Genomic DNA, 23476 nt, shown 5'->3' on the forward strand with positions numbered 1-23476 from the left:
ACCATCACATTGTACACTTTAAATATCTTACAGCTTTATTTATATCTTACAAATTTATTTATCTTACAATATATCTTATTTATTTATATCTTACAATTTTATACCTCAGTTAAAAAAAAAGTCACCTACTTAACCCTAATCCGTCAGCAAACAGACAAGCAAAGGCCCAGAAAAGTAACTGATCAAAGATCAGGTGACTACCAGTTTGTAAAACTGAGGTTTTAAGGAGTAATCAGAATATGGAGGAAAAAAACAAGGTATTCCCTCCCCCTACACACAAACTTTTGGTTAGATTACCCTGAGAGTAGAAGCATTTTAAAGAAAATCAATGTATAGTAAGTGAAATCAGTCATCAGTGGAAGCATCTCATTCTAGGAAAAATGAATAATTCTTTCCAGTTGTTTAAGTTTTTTCCACCTGCTTAAGTCTTACAAAGGAAACAAACTTTTTTAAAATTAATTAATTTTTATTTTTGGCTGCGTTGGATCTTCATTGCTGCGCACGGGCTTTCTCTAGTTGTGGTGAGTGGGGGCTACTCTTTGTTGCGGCTCATGGGCTTCTCATTGCAGTGGCTTCTTTTTTTTTATTTTATTTTATTTTATTTTATTTTATTTTATTTATTTTATTTTTGGCTGCATTGGGTCTTCTTTGCTGTGCGCGGGCTTTTCTCTGGTTGCGGTGAGCGGGAGCTACTCTTTGTTGCCGTGCACGGGCTTCTCATTGCGGTGGCTTCTCTTGTTGCAGAGCACAGGCTCTAGGCGCACAGGCTTCAGTAGTTGTGGCACGGGGGCTCAGTAGTTGTGGTTTGCAGGCTCTAGAGCGCAGGCTCAGTAGCTCAGTAGTTGTGGTGCACGGGCTTAGTTGCTCTGCGGCATGTGGGATCTTCCCAGACCAGAGCTCAAACCCGTGTCCCCTGCATTGGCAGGCGGATTCTTAACCGCTGTGCCACCAGGGAGCGGTAGCTTCTCTTGTTGTGGAGCATGGGCTCCAGGCGCGCAGGCTTCAGTAGTTGTGGCACGTGGGCTCAGTAGTTGTGGCACGCAGGCTTCAGTAGTTGTGGCACATGGGCTCAGTAGTTGTGGCTCGCAGGCTCTAGAGCACAGGCTCAGTAGTTGTGAGGGCTCAAACCCGTGTCTCCTGCATTGGCAGGTGGATTTTTAACCACTGCACCACCAGGGAAACCCCAAACTTTCTTTTTATGAGGATAAAAGAGAGTAATTGATTCTAAGGAATAACATGTAAACTAGAAATCTTGGAAATACTGAAAGTATATTCTTAAGACAATAGGATTTTTCATCTAAAATTGTACGTAATCAGTTGTTTTGTACCTAGTTAAAATAATGTGTTAACAAATGACTGAAAAGGGGGCATGACCAAAGGGTAAATGTTTAGGAATTTATTTCCCACACTGTCAAGGGACAAGGTGCCCTGAAAAACAGGATTCCTGTCCTCTGAATGGTGATAACCCTGTGGATACATACCTTGATACTAGCAATGAACATAATTCAGTTAATACCTCAGTTCTGATTCCATGTTCATCAAATAATCTTCTAGAAGGACATATGCCATAGACTGCTAATTGGCCCCTAATATGTCTCCCCTTGTTTTAGAATTAAAAGAAAAAAGACATTTTTTACTGGGCACATGAACATCCAGAGGAAAGGCAACATTTCATAGCCTCCCATGCAGGCCAGATTTGACTGTGTGATTTAGTTTCTAGCCACTGTGATGAAAACAATAGTGTTCCCTTAACAGGTTTTATCAGTCCCAGCACCACTGACTTTTGGGCTGGGCAGTTCTTTGTTGCAGGGGCTATCCTGTGCGTTATAGAACAGATCTAGCAGCATATCCGGCTTCTACCTATTACATGCCAGTAGCTCACACACGTACACACTGCCCCCAGTGCCCATTGCAACAACCTAAAATATCTCTAGACATTGCCAAATACCCTGAGAACCACTGCTCACAGAAAGTGACATAACCTCTATTTGCCCTTTCCTTCCTTCCATTGAAATGTGGATGTGGTAGTAAGGCATCTTGGACTGTGCAGCAAGAACTTAGAGATGGTAGAGCAATAAAATATGAGGAACCTGAATCACCAACTCTGTGGAGTTACCATGCTGAACTGATGTCACTCATGCCCAGACTGTCATGTGAGAGGAAAAAAAATTTATTTTACCACCATATAGATCATCAGTGATTGACAGACTCTGGCCCACAGGATGAATGCAGCCTGATGCCTGTTTTTTTTTTTTTTGGTTTCTTTTTTAAAACACAGCCATGCACATTTTAGCACTACAGAGAAAAAGTAGTGGTGACAGATATCATCTGCCCCACAAACCCTATTTACTATCCGGCCCTTTAAGAAAATGTTGACCCCTGGTGTAGATAATAATGACAGCTAGCATTCACTGCAACTTGTGTGTTAAATACTTTTTTTTTCTTTTTAAATATTTATTATTTGGCTGCACCAGGCCTTAGTTGCAGCATGTGGGATCTTTAGTTGCAGCATGTGAACTCTTAGTTGCGGCATATGGGGCCTAGTTCCCTGACCAGGGATAGAACCCGGGCCCCCTGCATTGGGAGCATGGAGTCTTAGACACTGGACCGCCAGAGAAGTCCCTAAATACTTTTCTAAGTGTATTTTCTACCTTAACCTGATTTAATCTTCACAATTATTTTATGAGTTGGTACTATTTTTTAAAAGTTAATTAATTAATTAATTTTTGGCTGCGTTGGGTCTTCATTGCTGCACATGGGCTTTCTCTCTAGTTGCGGTGAGCAAGGCCTACTCTTTGTTGCCGTGCGCCTACTTCTTACTGCGGTGGCTTCTCTTTGTGTGGAGCACAGGCTCTAGGCACGTGGGCTTCAGTAGTTGTGGCACACAGGCTCAGTAGTTGTGGCTCACGGGCTCTAGAGCACAGGCTCAGTAGCTGTGGCACATGGGCTTAGTTGCTCCGCGGCATGTGGGATCCTCCCGGACTAGAGCTCAAACCCATGTCCCCTGCCTTGGCAGGTGGATTTTTTTTTTTTTTAATAAATTTATTTATTTTTGCCTGCATTGGGTCTTCGTTGCTGCGTGTGGGCTTTCTCTAGTTGTGGCGAGCAGGGGCTACTCTTTTCGGGTTTTTTTGGCTGTGTAGGGTCTTTGTTGCTGCGCGTCGGTGGCGAGCGGGGGCTACTCTTCATTGCGGTGCGTGGGCTTCCCATTGGGTAGCCTCTCTTGTCGCAGAGCATGGGCTCTAGGCATGCAAGCTTCAGCAGTTGTGGCACTCAGACTCAGTAGTTGTGGCACACGGGCCCAGCTGCTCCACGGCACGTGGGACCTTCCCAGACCAGGGCTCGAACCCGTGTCCCCTGCACTGGCAGGCGGATTCTTAACCACTGCGCCACCAGGGAAGCCCGGCAGGTGGATTCTTAACCACTGTGCCACCAGGGAAGCCCCTGGTACTATTATTATTCCTATTTTACAGATGAGGAAACCAAGGTAAAGAGAGTTAAGTAACTTGCCAAAGGTCACCCAGCTAGTGACAGAGCTGGGATCTGAATTTAGCAGTCTACTTCCAAAGTCTTCTAGGAAATATTGTGCTAATCAGTGAAGCTGGGCATACATTGATTTAAATATCAATTATAGTTTTTAGTTACTAACTCAATAGAATTTAGATCTGCCACTGAATTATTATTCTTTAAATATGCAATTGTTATCTTATTTAACATATCTGTATCTCTATTTTTAAAAGTCAAAGTCCTCACTTCAGAACATGGATAGAAGTATATTCTTTTCCCTAAACCTTTACATATGCAGACTGTATATAGTCAATGGTAAAATTAACCCAAAATACACACTGAAATACAGGTTAAGTTCACTGTCTTTTTTAGAAAGCAATAAAGTTGACTTACATCAAGTTCAGGCACAAATTCAATCTGTGCTCAATTTTGTATGACTGTAACATCTACTTTGTTAAATTTATCAGCTCTCATTTAGCTAAATGAGTAAAAGGGACCAAAAAATATTGAAAGAAATAGTGACCTGAAACTTCCAAATTGGAGGAAGAACATTAATCTACAAATTTAAGAAGCTTAACGAACCACAATTAAGATAAATACAAAGAGATCTATACCCAGACACATCATAGTCACACTATTGAAACCTAAACACAAAGAGAATATCTTGAAGGCAGCAAGAGAAAAACAACTTATCATGTAGGGGGAGTGCTATAGACTGAATGTTTGTGTCCCCTCAGAATTCATATGTTGAAACCTAATCCTCAATGTGGTGGTATTTGGAGGTGGAGCCTTTGGGAGGTACATAGATCATGAGGGTAGAGCCCACATGAATGGTATTAGTGTCCTTATAAAAGAGACCCCAGAGAACTCCCTTGCCCCTTCTACCTTGTGAAGATACAGCGAAAAGGTGGTCACCTATGAACAGGGAAGCAGCTCCTCACCAGGCACCAGATCTGCCCCTGCTTTGATCTTGGACTTTCCAGCCTCCAGAACTGTGAGAAATAAATGTTGGTTGTTTAAGTTACCCAGTCTGGTATTTTTGTTATAGCAGCCTGAACAGACTAAGACAGAGCATCAGTGTGATTAGGAGTTGACTTCACATCAGAACAGTGGAGGCCAGAAGTTAGTTGAAGTTAGCCCTACAACACTAATGACCCCTTTGAACTATAGTCCTCTGCGATTGAAAGATATTTTATAGGTACATACAGGTTCAGGATTGTTATCTTCTTGGTAAATTATTCCCTTTTTTTTGTTGTTATATAATGACACTTTTTATTCCTAGAAATGCTTTTGTATTAAAGACAGGTATTATTTTAATATGGCTTTACTGGCTTGCCTTTGGCAAGTATATGTTTCATTGTGGCTCAGTCTTCCCAGGGTCTTAGGTTTATGAAGGGGTCTCAGTTCTCTTTCTCAACCTTAAGCTAGCCCAATGCCATGTTTTCTGTTTATGGGTGGATTTTAAAGCCTGAGCTCCCTAGCTATTTGGGGGAGTATCTCTGTTCTGTCTCCCAAGGCTTACTGCTCTGCTCTTAAGTGTCCTTTTCATTTCTGAAGATTGAAGATTTCCTTTTCTTTATTTCATGTTCATTTATGTGGCAGTTTTCCCCCCTAATTAATCCAGCATTTCTGTGTGTTTGGAGAAGGGGAATGGTGTATCTTGTGGCCAAGGCCTGGGTAGTAAGTGATGAAAGTCTCTACCGTGTTGCTGGAATGGAAATTCTCTTACACATAAAATCAGAGAGGCTCAGTGTTGGCTTCATATTGGAATCACCTGGGAAACTTTAATAAGTACTGGTTCCTGGATCCACTGCCAGAAATTCATTAAACTGGTCTATGATGAGGCCTTGGCATTGGGACTTCTGAAAGTTCCCCAAGAGATCCTAATATGCAGCCAAGGCTAAGAACCCTACTTACACTTTAGCCGAGATGCACTGAGATTTCAACAGGAGAAGGTTGGGATAAAGTTGTTTTACTGGGAAACAGAGATGGATGTTTTTAGTAGGTTTTGTTACTTCTCATATCTTTAGAGTCCAATTGTTATTTCAGGTAGATTTGTGTCAGTCTGGTGGATTAGGTCAAATAATTTTACTCTGTTTCTACTGTGTTTTCTCCTTGACTCCCCAGGCTTTAGAGGTTTTGACTAGGGTGAACAGGTCTCTAATTAGACTTACACTTTTCTCTCTGTATCTACGTACCCAAATATTTTTCCCATTTAAAGAGGTTAGCTTTAACAGAAATGGTAGATATTTAGTTAGTTTAAGATGCCTAAATGTAGCGTATTTTCCAGCTTTTGTCTTGATTCATTTCTTCTCTTGGCCTTTTTCATGTTTTCCATAAACTGTGCCTATTGATGAGTCATAAAAATGTAATGGGGGGGGGGCTTCCCTGGTGGTGCAGTGGTTAAGAATCAGCCTGCCAATGCAGGGACATGGGTTCGATCCCTGGTGGCACAGTGGTTAAGAATCCGCCTGCCAGTGCAGGGACACGGGTTCGATGTGTGCACCACAACTACCGAGCATGTGCTCTAGAGCCCACGAGCCACAACTACTGACCCCATGTGCCACAACTACTGAAGCCCATGCGCCTAGAGCCCGTGCTCTGCAACAAGAGAAGCCACCGCAATGAGAAGCCTGCTCGCCGCAACTAGAGAAAGCCCTCACACAGCAATGAAGACCCAATACAGGCAAAAATAAAATAACTAAAAGTAAACAAATTTTAAAAAAATGTGATGGGGAGAAACTTGTGTTCTGTACTAATGAGAAAGTCAAGTATGTCTATGATATTCCTTTTAATTTTAAAAGGAATCTGTAACTTTGGTGCAGTAGTGACTTGTGAGAAATGGCATCAAGCTGTGAAAAACAACACTCACTGTTCTTGCTATTTAAGAGTGGTTGGAGGATTTAACTGTTGGGGCTGTTGGGTTGCTTGATATCCTTTGAGGCAGGTAACAAAGGTTCTTCAGTTAAGGACCATTATGTTGATTTCCAGAGATTTAGTTACAAATCTTTTCCTTGAAAGGTCATTTGCCCTGCTGTGTGTGAGGACAGACTGTGGTGTGTTTAATTGTCCAGTGAGCCATTTAGCTTCATGATCTTCCTCTGCTTTTACTCTTGGAAACTGTTCTATATTTTACACTTTTGGTTTGAAAAGGGAAACATGAATTGATTATCTGGGGAACTGATCAGGAAGAGCAGTCACCCAAAGTGTAGGTTCGACTGAAAATGGATTACTGTTTCTTCACTTAAGACAAAAGCTTAGAAAACATTATTTGAATGGTAATGCAAATATAGGCTTAGAAATTCAAATGGTACAAATGGTATATGATAAAAAAACAAGTCTTCACCATATCTACTGTGCTAAAACATGGTGATAAATATGTACTCTTGATATGATGTGATGAAAATGGCACTTGACTTCTGTGGTTTTCCTTCCCAAAACTCATAACACCAGTTTAATCATGAGGAAAACGTCATATAAATTCCAATAGAGGGGCATCCTACAAAATACTGGACCATTACTCCTCAAAACTGTCAAGGTCATTAAAAACAAGGAAAGTCAAAGATTAACTGTCACAGACAAGAGAAGCCCCTAAGAAGACATGACAACTAAATGGAACATGGTATCCTGGGAAAGAAAAAGGACATTAGGTTAAAACTAAAATATTTGAATAAATTGTAGACCTTAGTTAATAGTAATGCATCAATACTAGTTCATTACTGTGGCAACAGAACCATTTAATGTGTCATGTTAACAATAGGGGAAACTGAGTGACAGGTGTATGGGAACGCCTCTGCACTATCTTCTCAATTTTTATGTAAATCTAAAACTGTTCTAAAAAAAAAATAAAGCATTTTAGGGACTTCCCTGGTGGCGCAGTGGTTAAGAATCTGCCTGCCAAGGCAGGGGACACGGGTTCGAGCCCTGGTCCGGGAGGATCCCACATGCCGCAGAGCAACTAAGCCTGTGCACCACAACTGCTGAGCCTGAGCTCTAGAGCCCGCGAGCCACAACCACTTAGCCTGCGTGCCACAACTACGGAAGCCTGCGCACCTAGAGCCTGTGCTCTGCAACAAGAGAAACCACCACAATGAGAAGCCCGCACACCGCAATGAAGAGTAGCGCCCGCTCGCCTCAACTAGAGAAAGCCCGCTCACAGCAACAAAGACCCAAGGCAGGCATAAATAAATAAATAACTAAATAAACAAACAAACAAAAAATAAATAAATATAATAAAGCATTAAAAAAAAGAAAAAATCTCCTTCCTTCACTGAACCTCTAGTACCCTGGTCTAAAGGGAACCACTTCTTGCCATTTTCTTGTGATTCCTTTGAGAGAGATTTTATGGCAATATAAACATACTGTATATATCTCTCTCCCTCCTGCTTAAAAACAAAAGACAAATGGCAACATGATGTATGTAGTATTCTTATTTCACTTAATATATTTGGAGATTGTTCCATATTAACATACATATTCGTTAGTATTCGTAGTATTTCATTATATAGATATACCATAGTTTAACTGCTTTCCTATTTAGATGGATAGTTAGTTGTCCTATTTGATTACAGCATACTGGTTTATAAGCCTAATATTTGGAACACAGTTTAGAGGTGGGAGTTGGGAGGTGGGATGGCAGGAGGGAACAATTTTATTTTTGTATTTAGTTGGATTGATTGATTTACTACTCCACATCTCTTCAGAAACAATCCATTTTTATTTTAGTGTTTAGTTGGATGTATGGATTGATTTAATGATTCACTTATCTCCATAAGAAGATTTAAGGCAGGTTGTCGTCTATTATTTAAATCTATTTGATGAGTATCTGGGAGATGCCCCCTATGCACTAATTATAATATTAAGTAAGTACAGATGATATAGAAATGTACTAAGATATGACTCATGGTGAAATGAGAAAGATTATATTTTTATGATCTGTACTAACATTATAGCCTGCTGCAGAAACACAGAGGAGGAAGTGACTAAACTATACATTGGTTTTTCCGTTAAGTTTTAGATATCATTCCAGATGAGCTCAGAAAAAGGAGTTGAAGGTTCATTGTTGCCTTAGTTGAATGGTCTTGTCACCAAGGGAAGGAAATATCCTCAGTTCTCTCCTGTTCATGGTGTAGACTTTAGGTTTGTAGAGCAAAGTGAGCCAACTTCCATTCTAAGTCAGCCTCTGGGAAAGGTCCTATAAATTGCTTGGATTTATAAGCAGAAAAAAATACTCAGTAACATGATTTCCGAATGATTCAGTATATATTCAGGAAAGGTATTGTATACTCTTGGTATGGTGACGTTGCTACACACAGTTGTGAAACTGTTGTTCATTGTTTACCAAGGAATGGTTATAGCTAAGGATAGGGGAAAGAAGACAGGGACAAGGAAGAGATGAAGTGTCCTTTCACTGGTTCTTTTTCCTGACAAACAGGGTCTTCTTCCATGAGCTAGCCTCGCTTTTCTTTCTTGTCTAGCTTCAAGGCCTGGCTCTTTTTTATTTAATTATATTTATTTTTAATTATGAAACAAATAAGTGAGTCCATTCCCACAAGACTCTGATCCCACTCCTCTCCACTAAAGGAAATAAATTCATTGCTCTCTGTGTATGGAAAGGGGTGTGTGTGTTTGTGTGTGTGTAACATTAATGGTGGCATACAAAATGCACTGTCCTATTTGATTTGTTCACTTAGCAGTATGTATTATGTATTAGAGGGCATGACATGTTGATTGACCTTAATCCATTTCATGGATGTAACAGAATTAATTTAATCTTTTTGCTGTTGTTGGCTTTCTAGGTTGCTACCATTTTTGGTTGGTTATTACAAACAATTCTGTAGACAACCCCCTTGTACATTCTGTGAACATTGTGAGAGTTTCTCTAGGTTATCAAAGAAGTGGATTACTCATAGGAATTAGGGATTGTAAATTTTGCTAGATATTACTGACACATTATTGCATGAGAAAAACAAGTTGTAGATTTGAAGGGATAGTACAGTATCATTTATGTTGGAAGAAAAGCCCAGATATGTCACAGGAACATATTCTGTTAACTAGACTGATAATGGTTGAAAACTTTGGAGAGAATACTAGACTTGAGAACAGTGGTCAAAAGGAACTTTGGCCTTTTCAGTGATGTTTAGGTTTTTATAACAGGAATGTGTTCATGTATTACTTGAGTTGTTATATATAGTTACTAATAAGAATATAGAGATATTTGAATAATTTACATCATGTATTTATGCTACAGGCATAGAATAGTCCCTGTTTTCAACCACATACCATTTAAAAATTTTGATCATATATTAGGGTGTAGAAAAAAATCATTGTATTTTAAAAAGTCGATACGGTGATAGTAAGTGAGGGTCACATTCTTTGGCCACTGTTATCTCAATTGAGTATTTAATAACCTCAGATTTTCCAAATTTAATAGTAAAAAGCTATATGTTATTGTTTACAATGTTTGGATTCTAGTACAAGTGACTACAATTTTAAAAATTCTACTGTTGGCCTTAATACCCTTTACTGCAAAATAGAACATTTAAATATTGACAGTGTTGTGGTGAATATAGTGAACTGCTTAAGTTATGTGACTCCAAAGAATAGGTGTTTTTTAATAAGTGATTTTTTTTTTTCTTAAAGAGATGTGAAAGCTGGCAATATTCTTCTTGGAGAAGATGGCTCAGTACAGATTGCAGGTAATGATTAGTATTTCTTTTTATTTTGGTTTAATGGTTGATAGAACCACATTACTTATCTGTTATGTTTTCTTAGTCAGTTTTCTCTTCTATCCCCTGGACCCTCTTTGGTCAAACATACTATGTTGACACATCCCTACTGACTCTCAAGATATCTTCCACTACTCATCCTTCATTTTCAGTCTTAGGCATTTTCTGACCATTGCTCATTACCTTACAATTATCTACTCCTTATCCCCATTAAAGTCGTCATCTGTGGGTTTTCATAGCATTCTTTACTTTCTTTTAAAGGAGAAGTAGTCAAGAAACCTCATTGCTTTTAAGAATAAATATGCTACAGAGAGGTGATACAGAACTGCTTCTGTCCTGGGAGAAATGGGGTATTTGCCAATTAGGAAGAGGCATCTGAGATGTGGAAGTGTACTTTTGGCAGATTCAGAGCTAAAGAGATAAGAATTGGAGTCCAAGGCCTGCCAGTGTTGCTATCCTGGTGAAATGCCCCCTCCACCAGGGTGAAACTGCAGAATAGCTAAACTGCAGGATTGTAGATCAAGCAGATCATCTTGAGAAAAAACCTCGTCTTGGTCCCACACTGCTGGAACAGTCAGGTGTTTGGCAGGAAGAAGATAACCACCCAAACCTTGAATTGTTTCTTCAGCTTTAGAAGATAATTTAGGCACACATCTTCATGTCCTCAGGTAAGGGAATATTTTAACCAAGCCACATCATGTTCTAACGTAAAGAAAAAGACTGATAAATTTGGCTCCTGTAAAATTAGCAACTACTGTTCATCAAAAGAAGAACAGTTTGTCTCCATTAATAAGTAAAAAAGCAAAACCACAGAGAAGATATTTGCAGCATGAATAACTTGACAAGGGGCTCAAATTTAGAACATACAAAGAACTCATTAAGGAAAAATCAGATAATCTCAAATGACATCAAAACATAAATATAATAAAAGGTGGTCAACCTCACTAGTTAGCAATTAAATGCAAAGTAAAATAACATTGGGATACCACATTATACTGACTGACCTAGCAAACACATCTGACAGTACTAGTTATCAGTGTGGATGTAAAGCAAGGGAGAATCTCACCCTCTGATGGTGGGAATATCAACAGTACCAACACTTTATTAAGTTGAAGATATGCATACCCAGAGACTTTAGCTTCTAGGTGTATGGCATAGAGAAACTCATACTTCAGTGTGCCATAGTGCTCATAAGCATTGAAAGTTTGAAACAGTCCCAGGTCTTTTGTTAGTAGAATGGATAAGTAAATTGTAGTTAATTTATACTTTGGAATACTATATAGTGATGAAAATGAATAGAACTACAACTGTATACAAAAGCATTAAATAAATTATAAAAATATAGAGTGAACGAAGCTAGTCAGAATATATAGCTTGTGATTCCATTTATATAAGTTCAGAACCAGGCACAATTATACTGTATTGTTTAGAGAAGCAAAATCAAGTGGTAAGAAACTAAAGAAGAGAGAATTCTGGGAAGATGGCAGAGTAGGAAGCACCAAGAATCTTCTCCCCGCCTAAACAACAATTGAATTGGCAGAATTTGTCTAATGTTGGAATTCTGCATTTTTTGCTTGAAAATTCTAGGGCAAGACTTGGAAGGTAAATTACAGTTAATTTCAGTTAATTTCAGAGCTGCTCATTCCTCACCTATCAGCCACCTGGCAGGCAGCTATGCACATGTTTTTGGAGCAGCTTGCAGGAACCATGGTGGCAGAAAAGATCCTGTCCTCCAAATATCCAGCATATGCTCTGATTACTGATTGCTTCTGATCACAGAGGTGCAAAGAGACAGGCAGCCATTGTTGTTGCAGCTCCTCCCTTCCAAGTGATTTCCAAGGGACTTTAACAGGCCATAGCCTTTTTTTCCTTCCCTTCTCTTCTCTTCTTGCCCTTTTTGGAGCCTGACTTTAAAGACTAAGACATCAAAAAACAACTACAGGGGGGAAAAAAACCAAAACAAAACTATAGAGACTTTCCTGGCAGTCCAGTGGTTAGGACTCTGCGCTTTCACTGCTGAGGGCCTGGGTTTGATTCCCTGGTTGGGGAACTAAGATCCCACAAGCCACGTGGCTGTCCAAAAAAAAACAAAACTACATTTGCAGGGAAAATTGGAAAGTGAATGTTCATTCCCAGGAAGAGGTGCAGAAAAGATCTGAGAAGATCTTAACTTTACATTTCAGGCTGATGCTTAGCACAGATACAGCCTACCACAACCCCAAAAAAACAAAAACAATAACAAAAAACAGCAAACCCCAGGAAAGGGGGAGAATCTGATTTCCAGCATTACCACCTTATTAGATTCAAATGTCCAGTCTTCAACAGCAACAAAAAAATCACAAAGCACTCAGTGAAACAGGAAAGTATGGCCTATTCAAATGAAATAACAGAAACTATCACTGGAAAAGGCCTGATGGCAGATCTACTAGACAAAGACTTTAAAACAACCATCTTAAAATGTTCAGAGAATTAAAGGAATATATGGAAAAACTCAAAACAATGATGTGTGAATAAAATCTAAATATCAATAAGGAGAGAAAACCTCAAAAGAAACCAAAAAGAAATTCTGGAGCTACAATAACTTGTATTGTGAAATGAAAAACTCACTAGAAGGATTTAAGTGCAGATTTGAGCTGGCAGAAGAAATAATTGGTGAACTTGAAGATAGAAAAATGGAAATTATCAAGTCTGAGGAACAGAAAGGAAAATGATTGAAGAAAAGTGAATAGAGCCTGAGGGACCTGTTTGGATACCATTAAGCAGACCAACATACACACTGTGGGAGGCCTAGAAGGAGAAGAAAGGGGCAGAGAGAATATTTGAAGAAACAATGGCTGGAAACATCTCAAATTTGATGAAAGACATGAATATAAACATCTAAGAAGCTCAGTGATCTCCAACTAAGGTGAACTCTGAGAGACTCACGGACTCACATTATAATCAAACTTATGAAAGGCAAAGACAAAGAATTTTGAAAACAGCAAGAGAAAAGTGACTCATCACATACAAGGGGTCCTAAATAAGGTTGTCAGCAGATTTCTCATCAGAAACTTCGGAGGCCAGAAGGCAGAGAGACAATATATTCAAAGTGCTGAAAGAAAAAAGTGTCAACCAAGAATCATATATCCAGTAAAACTGTTTTTCAAAAATGAGGGAGAAATTAAGACATTTCCAGATAAACAAAAGCTGAGGGAATAGACCTGCCCTGCAAGAAATGCTCAGGGGAGTCTTACAAGGTAAAATGAGAGGACCCCGGACAGTAACTGCAAGCAGTATGAAGAAATAAAGATCTCAGTAAAGGCAAATACATGGGGATGTATAAAAGCTAGTATTATTGTAACAATGGTTTGTAACTGCACTTTTTGTTTTCTACATAATTTAAGAGACTGATACATTACTAAAAACAGTTATTGGTCTAAAACTTGGTATTACAGTAACATTGGTTTGTAACTCCAAGTCTTCTTTTCTACGTAATTCAAGAGACTAATGCATTTAAAAGAATGATTAGTTCATGTTTTTGAGCACACAGTTTATTAAGATGTAATTTTGTGATGACAACGACAACTAAAAGAGGTGAGAATAGTGCTGTAAAGAAGAAGAGTTTTTGTATGTTATTGAAGTTAAGCTGATGTAAATTCAAATTAGATTGTTAAAACTTTACCATGGTAAATGTAATCCCTATGGTAACCGTAAAGAGAATAGCTATAGAACATAAACAAAAGAAAATGAGAAAAAAAATTAAGCATTTTACAACAAAAAATTAAGCACAAAATAAGTAATATAGGAAATGAGGGACAAAAAAGCTATAAGTCATATGAAAAAAATAACACAATGACAGAAGTAAGTCCCTCCTTATCAGTAATTGCTTTAAATGTAAATGAATTAACTGTCCAATTAAAGACAGAGATTGGGCTTCCCTGGTGGTGCAGTGGTTGCGAATCTGCCTGCCAATGCAGGGGACACGGGTTCGAGCCCTGGTCTGGGAAGATCCCACATGCCATGGAGCAACTGGGCCCGTGAGCCACAATTACTGAGCCTGCACGTCTGGAGCCTGTGCTCCGCAACAAGAGAGGCCGCGATAGTGAGAGGCCTGTGCACCGCGATGAAGAGGGGCCCCCGCTTGCCACAACTGGAGAAAGCCCTCGCACAGAAACGAAGACCCGACACAGCCATAAATAAATAAATAAATAACAAAACAGGCTGGAAGTTGACAGTAGTTTAAAAAAAAAAAAAAAGAGATTAACAGGATGGATAAAAACACGATCCAATTATACGCTATCTGTAAGCAAGTCACTTTAGATCCAAAGATACAAATAGATTGAAAGTGAAAGGATGGAAAAATATATTCTATGCAAATAGTAACTAACTAAAAGAGAGCAGAGGTGGCTACTCTAATGTCAGACAAAATAGACTTTAAATCAAAAAAGGTTACCAGGATGTGGGGGGGGGGGGTGAATTGGAAGATTGGGATTGACATATATACACTAGTATGTGTAAAATAGATAACTAATGAGAACCTACTGTATAGCACAGGGAACTCTACTTGGTGCTCTGTGGTGACCTAAATGGGAAGGAAATCCAAAAAAGAGGGGATATATGTATACGTGTGGCTGATTCACTTTGCTGTACAGCAGAAACTGACACAGCAGTGTAAAGCAACTATACTCCAATTAAAAAAAAAAAAAAGGTTACAAGAGACAAAGAAGTACATTACATATTTTTTTTAAACTTTTTATTTTATATTGGAGTATCGCCGGTTAACAATGTTGTGATAGTTTCAGGTACACAGCAAAGTGACTCAGCCATACATATACATGTATCCAGTCTCCCCTAAGTTCCCCTCCCATCCAGGCTGCCACATAACATTGACCAGAGTTCCCTGTGCTATACGGTAGGTCCTTGTTGGTTATCCATTTTAAATATAGCAGTGTGTACATGTCCATCCCAAACTCCCTAACCATCCCTTTCCCCCCGGTAACCATAAGTTCATTCTCTAAGTCTGTGAGTCTGTTTCTGTTTTGTAAGTAAGTTCATTTGTATCATTTCTTTTTAGATTCCACATATAAGGGATATCATACAATATTTCTCTTTCTCTGTCTTATTTAAGGAAGTACATTACATATTAATAAAAGGTTAAATACAACAAGTAGATACAACACTTATAAATATCCATGCACCTATTAACATAACAGCAAAATATATGAAGCAAAAAATGACAGAAGTGAAGGGTACTGTAGATACCTCTACAATACTGAAAGAAACAGTAGAGAGCTCTATAATAATAGTTGGGGACTTCAGTACTCCACTCTTAATAATGGGTAGAACAGACAGAAGATAAGGAAATAGAGGACTTAAACAACACATTCACCATCTAGATCTAACAGACATATACGGAACACTCTACCCAACAGGAACAGCATACACATTCTTCTCAAGTGCCCAAGGGACATTTTCCAGGATAGACCATATGTTAGGCCGCAGATTAAGTGATATCATCTGACCACAATGAGGTAAAGCTAGAAACCAACAACAGAGGACTGGAAAATTCACAAATTTATGGAAACTAAACACACATTTTCACAATCAATGGATGAAGGAAGACATCACAAGGGAAACTAGAAAATAGAGATGAATGAAAACAAAATCACAACCATACCAAAACTCAGGGGACACAGTGAAAGCATTGCTGAGGGGCAGATTTATAGCTTTAGATGCTTTCTTTAACAAGAAAGATAGCACATCAACAACCTAACTTTACAGCTTAAGGAACTAGAAAAAGAAGAAACTGAACCCAAAGCTAGCGGAAGGAAGGAAATAATAAAATTTAGAGTTGAGAAAAGGAAACAGAGAATAGAAAAGCAATAGAGGGAATCAATGAAACCAAAAGATCACCAAAATTGACAAACCTTTAGGTAGACTAAGAAAAAAAGAAAGAAGACTCAAATGACTAAAATCAGAAACAGGGACTTCCCTGGTGGTCCAATGGTTAAGAATCTGCCTTCCAGTGCAGGGGACGTGGGTTCGATCCCTGGTCAGGGAACTGGGATCCCACATGCCATGGGGCAACTGGGCCCACACGCTGCAACTACTGAGCATGTGGGCCACAACTAGAGAGGCTGCATGCTACAACTACTGAGCCCTCACGCCACAGCAAGGAGCCCGCGTGGCCTGGCAGAGGATCCCATATGCCGCAACGAAGATTCCAACGAAGATCCCACGTGCCGCAGCTGAAACCCAATGCAGCCCAAGATTAAATAAATAAATAAATATTAAAAAAATAAAGTCAGAAACAAAAATGGGGACATAACTACCAATTCCACCCAAATAAAAAGGATTATAAGATGGTATTATGAACAATTGTACTCCAACAAATTGGATACCCTAGATGGACAAATTCCTTGAAACACAAAACCTAACAAGATGAAATCATGAAGAAGTAGAAAATCTGAAATGACCTATAACTAGTACAGAGATTGAATCAGTAATCAAAAATTTTCTGACAGAGAAAAGCCCTGGACTCGATGGTTTCACTGGTGAATTCTATCAAACATTTAAAGAAGAACTAGGGACTTCTCTGGTGGTTCAGTGCTAAAGAATCCGCCTTACAATGCAGGGAATGCGGGTCTGATCCCTGGTCAGGGGACTAAGATCCCACATGCCGCAGGGCAACTGAGCCAGCATGCCACAACTACTGAGCTCACGTGCCTCAACAAGACCAAAAGTCAGACAAAGACACTAACAAGAAAAGAATACTATGGACTAGTATCCGTTATGAACTTGATGTAGATACTTTCAGCAAAATAACTAGCAAATCAAATTCAGTAGCATACTAAATGGATCATATACCATGGCCAAGTAGGATTTCTTTGGAATGCAAGGATGATTCAACATATGAAAATCATTGTTGTACATGACGTTAACAGAAGAAGGAGAAAAAGAAAACCCACCTGATCATCTCAGTGCAGAACAAGCATTTGAGAAAATTTAACACCCTTTCATGATAGAAACATGCAACAAAGTAGGAACAGAAGGAAACTTCTTCAACATACTAAAAGCCATACATGAAAAACCTACAATGAACATCATACTCAATGATGAAAGGTTTTCCTCTGAGTTCAGGAACACAGGAAGGATGTCTGCTTTTGCCACTTCTATTCAACACAGTAGTGGAAGTTCTAGATTGAACAATTAGGCAAGAAAAAAAATAAAAGACATTCAAACTAGAAAGAAAGAAGTAAACTTATGTCTGTTTGCAGATTGTATGATCTTATATGTAGAAAACCCTAAACATTACATAAAAAGCTACTTGAGAGACTTCCCTGGTGGTCTAGTGGTTAAGAATCCTCTTTCCAGTGCAGGGGACACGGGTTCGATCCCTAGTCAGGGAACTAAAATCCCACATGCCATGGGGCCACTAAGCCCGCATGCCACAACTACAGAGCCCACGTGCTCTGGAGCCTGCATGCCACAACTAGAGAGCCCACGTGCCACAACTACTGAGCCCACATGCCACAACTAGAGAGAAGCCCATGTGCCACAACGAAGGTCCCACACGCCGCAACGAAAGATCCCACGTGCCGCAACTAAGACCCAACGCAGCCAAAAGATAAAATAAATAAATAAATAAATATTTTTAGAAAAACTATTTGAACTAATAAATGAATTTTGTAAAGTAGGATGCAAAGTCAACAGACATAAATCAGTCGCAGACTTCCCTGGTGGTCCAGTGGGTGAGACTGCACGTTCCTAATGCTGGGGGCCTGGGTTCAATCCCTGGTTAGGGAACTGGATCCCGCACGCATGCTGCAACTAAGAGTTCTCATGCTGCAACTAAGAATCCACATGCCACAACTAAGAAGTCCACATGCCGCAGCTGAGTCTGCATGCTGCCACTTAGAAGCCGTCGTGCCGAAACTAAAGATCCTGCATGACGCAATGAAGATCCCGCATGCTGCAACTAAGACCTGGCGCAGACAAAATAAATAAATAAATATTTAAAAATAAATAAAAATAAAATGGTAATCTTTAAAAAAAAATCAGTTGCATTTTCTACACTAACAATGAACAATTTGAAAAAGAAATTACAAAACAATTCCATTTACAAATAGCATCAAAAAGAATAAAATACTTAGCAGTTAACTTAATCAAGGAGGTGGAATACTTGTACAATGAAAACTATAAAACATTGCTGAAAGAAATTAAAGAGGATGTAAATAAATGGAACCACATCCCCCCTGTTCATGGATTGGAAGACTTACTATTGTTAAAAAGTCAATACTCCCCAAAGTAATTTATAGTTTCAGTGCAATCCCTATCAAAACCCCAATGGCCTTTTTTTTTTTTTTTGCAGCAATAGAAAAAGAAAATCCTAAAATGCATATGGAATCTCAAGGAACCTCAAATAGCCGAAACAGTCTTGAAAAAAAATGAACAAAGCAGGAGGACTCACACTTCCTGTTTTCAAAGTTTACTACAAAACAACAGTAATGTAAACAGTATGTTATTGGCATAAAGATAGGTATAGAGACCAGTGGAATAGAATAGAAAGCTCAGAAATAAACCCTCGTACATATGGTCAAATGATTTTTGACAAGGGTGTCAAGGCTATTCAATGGGGAAAGGACAGTCTTTTCTACAAATGGTGCTGGGAAAACTGAATATCCCAATGCAAAAGAATGAAACTGGACCCTTAACCAACACCATATTCAAAAATTAACTCAAAATGGATCAAAATGGACCTAAATATAAGACCTAAAACAGTAAAACTCTTAGAAGAAAACATAGGGCAAAAGTTTCATGACGTTGAATTTAGCAGTGATTTCTTAGATATGACACCAAAGGCACAGGCAACAAAAGAATAAAAATAGACAAGTTGGATTTCATGAAAATTAAAAAATTTTGTGCATTAAAAGACACTATCCACAGAGTAAGAAGGCAACCCACAGAATGGGAGAAAAAATTTGCAAGTCATGTATCTGGTAAGAGATTTATAATATCCAGAATATATAGAGAACTCCTAAAACTTAACAACAACAAAAAATCAACTTTAAAATTTAATAGACATTTCTCCAAAGAAGATATTCCAGTGTCCAGAAAGCACATGAAAAGATGCTCAGTATCACTAATCATCAGGGAAGAATGCAAGTCAAAACTAAAAGGAGATACTAACCCATTAGGATGGCTGTTATCAAAAAATAGAAAATAACAAGGATGTGGAGAAATGTGAATCCTTGTTCACTATAGGTAGGAACGTAAAATGGTACAGCTGTTGTGGGAAAGAGTATAGCAATTCCTCAAATCAATTAAAAATAAAAATACTGTATGATCCAGCAATTCCACTTCTGAATGGAATTATACGCCAAAGAACTGAAAGCAGGGACTGAAACAGGTATTTGTATACCCATTTTCATAGCAGCGTTATTTACAATGGCTAAAACTTGGAAGCAACTTAAGTGTCCATCAGTGGATGAATGAATACACAAAATGTGGTATATACATACAATGAAATATTATTCAACCTCTAAAGGAAGGAAATTCTGACATATCCTACAACATGGATGAACCTTGAAGATCTTACGCTAAGTGAAATAAGTCAGTTATAAAAAGAAATACTTTATGATTCCACTTACATGAGATACTTAAGAGCAGTCAAAATCATAGGGACAGAAAGTAGAATGGTGGTTGCCAGGGGCTGGGGAGAAGAGGCAACTGGAGTTAGTGTTTAATGGGTATAGTATTTCAGTTTGGGAAGATGAAAAGAATGGATCGGAGCAAGGAGGAAAATCAGAGGAGATGATGATTGTGGAGGTGGAGAGGAATGGAATGAGGAATCTGTTAAGCTATGTCTTAATTTAGTCAAGAAGTTGAGCAGAAAGAAGAGAAAAGGTCATGCTGTGTATATAGGACCATAACTATATTACTTTCCTATCTATTTATGTTAGTTACTGTACTTTTAATGCCTTGCTGTTGTATTCTATTTTAGACTTTGGAGTTAGTGCTTTTTTAGCAACTGGTGGTGACATTACCCGAAATAAAGTTAGAAAAACCTTTGTTGGAACCCCTTGCTGGATGGCGCCTGAAGTTATGGAACAGGTACTGTGTCTTTTGTCTTTTTTAAACGATTTGGGGTTTTGTTACAAAATTGAAAAAATTGAGTAGTGTTTGCTTTTGTGTGTTCTACTAGGTTAGCTTTGGGAAATACGTCTCTGTTCCTTGTTTAAGACTGGTCTGTGCTTAAAAAAAAAAAAAACCAAAACTCTAGAATCTTAACAAAGGACATAGGAATCTCAAGATTTATACAAAAGGCAACCTAAGGAATAATATAATCAAGATTGATTTAATGCTAATATCCTTAGTACAAATTAAATGACCTGACTTTTTTTACATGTAGTTTCATTGCTATGGCTCTTGAAGGACTAGTTTTCTCCAAGTCCCTATTTCCCAGTTGTTTCAAACAAACTGCAGTCTGATGTCGCTCATCCCATCACCTAATGGAAACTGCTAATTCTCCAATCCAGTGCTCATTTTTTGCTCCTTGTTTTGCTCTCTTTGTGGCATTTGAAACTGTTGACCTTTTCCCCCTTTACTCACATCCTTAGCTTCCTCATTCTTCACCTACTTGTCGGGCCATTTCTCTGGCTTCTCTTCTGGCTTTCCTTCTACTGCTAAATGACACTGCTTCCCAGCACCGTGTTTCTGACTCTTCTATTCTCTGACGACACATACTATTTTCATCTTCACTTCCCACCTGTTAATTATTTCTAAATTATATCCAGTCGAGTCTTGTTTTTCAAGCCTCTGGATAGATATTTCCAATTCCCTATAGACGTTTTACATAAATGTCTTATGTCAAACTCAGTATGTAGAACTGAATCTACTTTTTATTCTGTTACAATAAAATACAATACAGTACAGGCCTGTATTGACCCTGTTGGTGAGGGAAGGCTTCCCATACTAGGGTTATGGGGATGGCTGAACGCACAGCACCTGACACTGGGCCTAGTGAGATTGACAGCAGTTTATTATTTGTGTGTACACATATCTGGAGGCAGAGGACACTGCATGCCCCACGGGGTTGCACTTAGGAAGGGAGTGAACAAACAGTTGCTGTAGGAGACAGGCTCTGTAGTATCAAGAGAGTGATATGCCCTTTGGTTTCCTTGTGAAGGTGTGATTGGCTTGTTTGAACAATTCTGAGGGCTGACAGGGAAACCTGCTACTCAGGAATAAACAGGAACTGCACCTGATCCATTTGATAGGCAGGGTTGTTGGGCCTAGGGGACCTTCTCCTTGGGAGGAGACTGGGGAAGGGAACTTTCGCTTAGGTCAATAGAGGTCCTCCTGTTTACCCAATGTTGAAGCAGCACGTAATATGGAGATTTAATTTTAGGTCTCAAACCACACACTCCCCAAACCTGCTTCTCCTCCTATATTGCTTAGGATAGAAAATTAAAATATTTAATTATATAATATGCTGGTGACAGTATAAAGGAGAGAAATTTGGCAACATATTCACACCAACAACTTTAAAAATATTCTCACCCTTGGTAACTTTTTTCATTCTAAAAATTAAGGTGATAAAACAATACCATAACACAGAGGAATTAATGGGGAGGGTGTGGGACATATATGTAATGGAGTGTTACACAGCCATAAAAAGGAACAAAATTGGGTCATTTGTAGAGATGTGGATGGACCTGGAGACTGTCGTACAGAGTAGGGTGAGTCAGAAAAAGAAGAACATTAACGCATATATGTGGAATCTAGAAAAATGGTGTAGATGATCTTATTTGCAAAGCAGAGATAGAGACACAGATGTGGAGAACAGGCATGTGGATGCCAAGGGGGAAGGGGGGGTGGAATGAACTGGAAGATTGGGATTGACATATATACACTATTGATACTATGTATAAAATAGATAACTAATGAGAACCTACTGTGTAGCACAAGGAACTCTACTCAGTGCTCTCTGGTGACCTAAGTGGGAAGGAAATCCAAAAAAGAGGGGATATATGTATACGTGTGGCTGATTCACTTTGCTGTACAGTAGAAACTAGCACAGCATTGTGAAGCAACTATACGCCAATAAAAATTAATTTAAAAAAAGAAAAAAACAATACCATAACATAGGAAATTTGGAAAACTATGCCTAAGACTGCCTAACATTTTTTTTTGTTCTAGTTCTTTCTAGTTTTTTTCTTTAATAGGCTATATATCTGTTTGTAATAGTATCAAAACTTATGAAAAATTTTGTAATCGTTTTTCTTCATAAGTGCTTTATCATATCACACCATAAAGTGGTTTTCCATATTTTCATATAGAATTCATTAATATTGCTTTTAGTTGAGTATATAATATTTCTTTAAGTGAATATACCATACTTAACTATTTCCCCATTGTTGGTGAACATTCATTCAGTTTTCTTTCTTTCTTTTTCTTTTTTCCTCTTACCAAGTATATTTGGCTTTTGCCAACTTTAGATTATATTTTATTGGTTTAAAGTTTATGGTTCTTGATACATATTAGAAGCTATCTTTTAAAAGTGCTTTTAGGGTGGTAAAAATAATCTTGTACGTCTCTCTGTTCTGTACAGGTCCGGGGTTATGATTTCAAAGCTGACATCTGGAGTTTTGGGATCACAGCAATTGAACTGGCCACAGGGGCAGCTCCTTATCATAAGTATCCACCAATGAAGGTGAAGCTCATATTCAAAATACTACCCCAGCTCATGCTTCAATTCTCTTTCAGAGCCTTACTTCATTTGACATTCTTTTGTTGTTGTTGTTGTTCTCCTTCACTTTATTTATTTATTTAACATCTTTATTGGAGTATAATTGCTTTACAATGGTGTGTTAGTTTCTGCTTTATAACAAAGTGAATCAGCTATGCATATACATATATCCCCATATCTCCTCCCTCTTGCATCTCCCTCCCACCCTTCCTATCCCACCCCTCTAGGTGGTCACAAAGCACCGAGCTGATCTCCCTGTGCTATGTGGCTGCTTCCCACTAGCTAGCTATTTTACATTTGGTAGTGTATATATGTCCATGCCACTCTCTCACTTCATCCCAGCTTACCCTTCCCCCTCCCTGTGTCCTCAAGTCCATTCTCTACGTCTGCGTCTTTATTCCTGTCCTGCCCTTGGGTTCTTCAGAACCTTTTTTTTTTTTTAAGATTCCACATGTATGTGTTAGCATACGGTATTTGTTTTTCTCTTTCTGACTTACTTCACTCCATATGA

The 23476-nt window shown here is 38.7% G+C and overlaps 1 protein-coding gene across 1 annotated transcript in view; it reads left to right on the forward strand.

Annotated features, from left to right (window-relative positions):
• The window catches only part of OXSR1 (oxidative stress responsive kinase 1), a 96690-nt gene that overhangs the window by 41467 nt on the left and 31747 nt on the right, over positions 1-23476 (forward strand). The window contains exons 5-7 of the mRNA XM_082412908.1: positions 10150-10205; positions 20218-20327; positions 22828-22929. Of these exons, the coding sequence (XP_082269034.1) occupies positions 10150-10205; positions 20218-20327; positions 22828-22929 (268 nt within the window). The remainder of the gene's footprint in view (positions 1-10149; positions 10206-20217; positions 20328-22827; positions 22930-23476) is intronic.

Source organism: Balaenoptera physalus (assembly GCF_965194825.1).
Source record: "Balaenoptera physalus genome assembly, chromosome: 11".
Lineage (NCBI taxonomy): Eukaryota > Metazoa > Chordata > Mammalia > Artiodactyla > Balaenopteridae > Balaenoptera > Balaenoptera physalus.